General features: G+C 44.5%; 1 protein-coding gene across 1 annotated transcript in view; it reads right to left on the bottom strand.

The window, feature by feature from the left end:
* Positions 1–36: 36 nt before the first annotated feature.
* The window catches only part of LOC102304910 (ceroid-lipofuscinosis neuronal protein 6 homolog), a 6,669-nt gene continuing 748 nt past the window's right edge, over positions 37–5,957 (bottom strand). Inside the window, exons 2-8 of the mRNA XM_014338287.2 lie at positions 5,096–5,216; positions 4,749–4,847; positions 4,472–4,660; positions 3,856–3,911; positions 3,515–3,637; positions 863–991; positions 37–498 (exon numbers count right to left, since the gene is read on the bottom strand). Of these exons, the coding sequence (XP_014193773.1) occupies positions 351–498; positions 863–991; positions 3,515–3,637; positions 3,856–3,911; positions 4,472–4,660; positions 4,749–4,847; positions 5,096–5,216 (865 nt within the window). The 3' untranslated portion in view covers positions 37–350. The remainder of the gene's footprint in view (positions 499–862; positions 992–3,514; positions 3,638–3,855; positions 3,912–4,471; positions 4,661–4,748; positions 4,848–5,095; positions 5,217–5,957) is intronic.

Raw genomic sequence — 5,957 nt, 5'->3', positions numbered from 1 at the left:
GGTTAAATTAAAAGATCTGAGAACTGAGACTTTGGGTATTCAGATACATTTACTTGGTTCAGTTTTATTCACATATATATCCACACATATTTAAACAAATATTTGATTTTATATATTTCAGCTGCATTTTTCATGTTCTTAGGGAAAATCATTGAGCGTGAGCTGAGGAGAATGAATATTTTTGATGGTTTGTGAGCTGCTTTCAGTTGTTGTATCCCAGTAATAAACAGGTGGAAAAGTGTGGATGCTGTGAGGCTGTATTTCTAATATCCAGTGAAAACCATAAACAGTTTCATCATGGCGTTCCTGTGATTCTGCGACAGATCCTCATTCTTCTCTTTCTAACTCCGTCATATGTGGCTCATCTGGTGGAGGTGGAGCGTGTAGACGGTGCAGGGCCGTGGGATGTAGATCAGTCCGGGGACTGTCGTCCTCAGGATGCTGTCGTTCCACAGACAGGCCACCCAGATCGCCACCAGGATCAGAGCTGCAGAGAAACTATCAGCACAGAGTCAAACAAGGACGTCTTATGTAGGAGTTTGCAGGAAGGCAGCAACCACTCAACCAGCAGTTGGGAAATGCTCATTTTCCCCAGCGTGTCACCAAACAGTCGCTGCCTGTGTGAGCGGAGCTTTGGGCCCACAGATGGAGAAGAAAAGGGTGGAGGACAGTGAAAACGAGCCGTCTGCGTTAATGATGTGAGATGTTGTTTTAACTATTATTGATCCTGAGAGTCTGAATGAGTCGCTGTATTACCAACTTAACCCTGAACCTTTAATGTTGGTCGACTAAAAACCTGAAAACATAATTATTTATGTTTCCCAGTTTGCTCATTCGCTGCGTTTTCTCTTTTTTTTTTTACCTGTAGAACATGAAAAGCCCGTCACTGTTGAGAAACAAGCCCCGCCTCCTCTGATGCATCACTGTAGTGGTCATGGCGAAGAAGGTGAAGGTGAAGAGGATGAAGGTCTGTCCTTCTGTGATTAAATACCTGTCGCCAGGGACAAAGAGAAGCATAACCGATCAGCTCAGTGGCTCCATCAGGTGGCCGGTGGGTGAAGTCGCCCTGCAAACGTCCACTGGTGTAAGCAGACCAAGCCGCTTCAGGGATCATTTCAGGGGAGGAGCCAGTCGGTTCGTTTTGAAGCTGTTTTTCTGGTAGCTGAGTGTGAGGAAACTTCCTGTCATGTTAAAAATGTGTTTTCCACTCAGTTTCAGTGTCATTCTCACTGACCAGAGTGCAACATAAGTGCACATCGGGCAGTTTTCCACCGTGAGTGTTTCAGTAGGGTGACCGTATTTTGATTTTCAAAAAATAGGACACTTGGACCAGTCATGAAGAACTTTAATAACACTGTTTGCTTAAAGAAAACATATTTAAACTATGCTTTCTCTGTACGGTTAATGAATGGTGACATAAAACAGGTCATATAGGCTTTTACAAGTCAACGAGTGCAAAAAAAGAGGACGGTTGGTCACCGTAGTTACAGTGAATCACAATCGTTTGAAACTTCCTGCATCCGCCAGCAACCTTTTGCTATCCAGCTGCAGAACGCACTTTGTCTCCGTCACACTCAGAGGTCTGAGGCTTTCACTATTTGTGTGTCAGAAAAATGATGAATTTTAGGTTTGTGTGTGAAAACAGCCATTCACCTGTTTGATGCGTTTATGTTGAAGGGAGCAGTGAACTGAAAAAGTTGCTTTAATTTAACAGCAGAGAACGAGCAAAGGTTTAAAAACTGCAACCAGCAGAAGCACAAAGTAAAACACTCGTTTGGTATTTAAAGGTCTGAGTCGACCTTCACTCGCTTCTTGAATTCTGTCCTCACTGCATAAACCAGGAAGTCAGCAACACCTGAGAAGCAGCTAATCAATTATTACTAACAGCTGGAGGTGATCACACACAGCCTCAGGTGGTCGGGTATTGTTCTTCAACTATTTACAGGCGAGTTCAGCTGTTACCTGACAGCCAGCAGATTAAAGCAAAACTTTCAAATGTCAGAAATTCAACATAATGAAGATTTAACTTATAAGAGTTCTAATTACTCTGATTACTGATATTTACTATTTCTTTATTAAAACTCAAAATATCCACGATTATCTGTGACTTCAGCTGTGACCTGTGATTAAAACAAATATTTAAAAAATGATAATATTATTTTATCACTTAGCTGCTGTCCAACTCGGCCACCAAAGGTCATTTTTGTCCATAAAGAAGCAAATATGGCGTCTTAAACTAAAAATAAAAACATGCTTTTATTTTATACTCACGCACTAGTCAAAATTCATTCTGTATATTTTTCACGTCCACGCGTCTAAACTGTGTGTGTGCCGCTGTGATTGTGTACTGGGAGAATATTTCATGCTCTGTAACTTCAAAGCTTCTCCGTTGTGTTCGTTGTTTCTGCTGCTGGGAGCCACCTGACCCCTGAGCTCTTTAGATCTTCTTAATTATGAATGAATTTAATTTTGTTCTGCCTGGCTGGCTGTGTGAGTGAGTGTCTCAAAAATATGGAAATGTCCTGGAGTAAAGTCAAGAATGAGCCTCTGCACGTCTGACTCTCACACAATACACAAACCTCTCACTGCAGACTACATGCAGATTTATGTAGCTGCTGCTGGACTTTTTTAATTACTACTTTCAGCCAACACAGGTTTCACTTGGTGCCTCCACCTGTTAGCTGCTTTGGGTTTAATTAGAAAACTCTGTGGTTAATGTTCCTCTGAGATGAAAATAACAGCTTACTTCATGCTCAGTCATCCAGGTAAAGAAATCCCAGAAAGCCCACTGAAGACGCTACGTCCAGTTTTCAGTGGGAGAAACGGTCGGTCACTCATCCAGGTGACCTCTTGGTGCAGACTCTGCAGTCTATTCACACCTACAGGCCAGTGGCCACGCCTTCAATGATGAGGATGTAACATCCTGGACAGGGTGAAACGCTGGTTTGAGGGCGGAGTCAAGGAGGCCATTTATGTGAAAAGGGAAAGACCGTCTCTGAATTGAGGAGGGGCCTAAGGGAACATCTGTCACCATCTTACAATGCTGGCCATTGATTGGTGGTCAAGACAGTTTGCACATTATTGATAATAAGCCCATTGTTCCTTCAGTGGGCTGGTTTCAGTCATTATGCAAATGTCCTGTTTCTAAGGTTGGAAAGCTGCAGTCAGCTGAGACTGAAGACGTCACCTGATGATGACGAAGCGTTGATGAAAACATCCAGACGATGATGTGTTTTCAATGTCTTGGCTCTCACAGGGCAGACGGACGCATTTCATCAAAACTGGCGATTATTATTCCAAGTTGTTCTTTTTTCTAAAACTCTGGATTAACGTTGCTGCACGTCTGTAAGCTGCTTTGCAACCCACCTGCAGCCCTTCACATGCTGTTTATGAGCCAAATTAGTATCAGTAAAACCTAAAAGTAAGTTTTGTTCTTCCCTCAGATATTTGCAGGGACTGAACTTTAAGCACGGACAGAGCATGTGCAGAGGATGTTGTAGTAAAGCAGACTGACCAGTAGTAGGCAGCGTTTGGAGCGAGTAGCATCCACGCTGACGGTGGCATCCTCTCCTCCTGCTCCCTGCGACTGAAACAACCATTGAAGAAGAGCACGAGGACGAGGAAGAAAGGGACGTACCTAAGGAGGAAAACGATCCTCGTTACAAGAATAAATGTCAAACATCGACATCGTCTGCTCTTTTGTTTAAAAATCGCTTTTCCTTTGAATTTAAAGCTGCATTTGTTTTTGTCTGTTTTGCAACGTTTTTCTGTACTTGTGCTTAATTATAATTATACATTTTTGTCCGCATGTGGAGTCATCGCTTAACACAACACAGCAGCTTTTTCTCTTCTTACCACATCATGTGACCAACAGTGTCATCGTAGTGAAACAGCAGCTCAAAGACGTCGACCTGAAAAACAAAAACTTTATGAACACGAATCAATTTTATTCATTTATTTGTTTTATTTCTCAAATAGCAGATGATGCATCAGTCATTCAACTGTTTCCCCAAGTTCAGATTCACATGTGTCCTCGGGTCTGCGGCGCTGTTCGTCCATCTGGAAGGTTTTGGTGTGAGCTGTCAGTTTTCTGCTGCCCTCTGTATGAAGATCAGTGGAGGTTTCTTACATTCTACTTTCTCTGAACCACACTTCACTCACCAGCTTAGACTGAAGGATCAGAATCAATGTGTCAGAAACAGACCTGGAGTCCTTTAAATTCTCACAGTGTTGCTGTGCATTCAGTTCAGATTGTAATGGGGACGAGCTGAACTCTGTATCAGGAGAACAAGTGTTCAGCTTCAGTTTCACTAAATCTGACTCACACCGAGGGAGGAGGAGGAGGATCGGTTCTTACAGAAGGATCTCAGCTCAAGGACCCCCTCCTGAGCTCAGATGTATATTTTCCCACCGTTCACGGTCCGGGGTCCTCTCACTGTTTGTTATTCGGTCTTTCGAGTGCAGCACCTACCAGGGACGAAGGTTTGAGGTTCCTCATTATTGGATTCTCTCTAACAGGCAGGTGCAGCTGGTAACCAATCAGCAGCAGGCGTCTCGTGATGGAGTCTGCCACCAAGTGAAGGGTGGTTCCCATGGAAACGGCGATGATGCCAAGGCGGACGGCGAGGCCCGGGAGCATCCAGGGGCTGCGTTCAAGCATCTGAGACGGAGCGAAGTCAATTAAAACTCAGAAAATCGACACCAAAGGAGTTCATCGTGTGGGATAGCCTGAGGCGCGTCACAGTTACTTTGAGAAGTATGAGCGGAGCCGTGACGTTGTACAGGAAGTGGAGATAGTCCGCAACCCCAGGATGCTGCAGAGGGAGCCAATCGGCAGGGAGGACGAGCTGCCAAAAACAAGACACTTCATGGTTAGGTTTTCCCAACATTATTCCACTAATGCTTTATTATTATAATAATTATTATTATTATTCCAATGCAGATGAGCGAGGCGGCGTCTTAATGAAAATATAGCGACGACTGAAAGCGATCACGTTTCAGCAGCAGAACAAAACAGATGCTGAATGTCCTGTTAGCCTCCCTCTGGCTGAAAATAGAAAGTCCCGAGATTAAGCGCTAGTCATCGTTTTGTTACCATGACGACGGGACGGCCAACATCCAGGATCCAATTCTGGAAGGTGAAGCTGAGCCAGAGGTCTAGGTGGAAGCGAGGCCTCGGCAGAACCGCCTCCACCTGCGTGGAACCGGCCGAGCGGCTGCAGGACACAGAGATGAGCGGAGGAACGTAAACGCACCGTTAACACAGAAAAAACATAGAAGCAGCTGAAACAGGAAGACGGGAAAATGGGAGCTCGGTGATTGCAAAAGGTGAAAAATGTCTCCAGCCTTCACAGGTTACGGACGTCAGGAGGTCTGAAACAACAGCGCAGAGCCTGTTTGAAGGGAGGCTGCAGTGGACTCTGACTCTCAGACTTATACGAGCTTATACTGACTAGTTTAAGAGAATGGGTCGTATGAATGAAAAGAGCTTGTCTTCCATTGGAGTTAAATTGATATTCAGACCTGTCTGAAATCTCACAGAGCCCTCGTCTGTGTGCAGACGCTGGACTGATCTCAGGAGCTGAGTTATGGATGTGGAGCGGGCTCCTGAGGTAAACTGGTCCTGGATGAGGGCCCAGAGGGCCACACAGAAGAAATCAAGTGCCCTGACCCTGGAGCCAGGACTGGGGAGGAGGGGCCACCTTTCTGTGGGCCAGGGGTGTCAAACAGAAGGTCTGGGGGCCAAAAGTGGCCCAGCAAAGACCCAAATCTGGTCAAATGAACAGCTCTGGATGTGTTAAAGCAGACGTAAGTGTTGGGTTTTAAACATTTTTTATAAGTTTTACAGAAACAGACAATCAACTAACAGAAGTTCCTGTTTTTTCACAATCGAAGAAGTTTATTAGTTTCATCATGAGGCACAGTTAAAAATGTCGTTTATTTCTCACACGTTTTAG

Source organism: Haplochromis burtoni, unplaced genomic scaffold (assembly GCF_018398535.1).
Source record: "Haplochromis burtoni strain Fernald_Lab_line unplaced genomic scaffold, NCSU_Asbu1 Contig_222, whole genome shotgun sequence".
NCBI classification, from domain to species: Eukaryota; Metazoa; Chordata; class Actinopteri; order Cichliformes; family Cichlidae; genus Haplochromis; species Haplochromis burtoni.
This window is presented reverse-complemented; position numbering and strand designations above follow the sequence as displayed.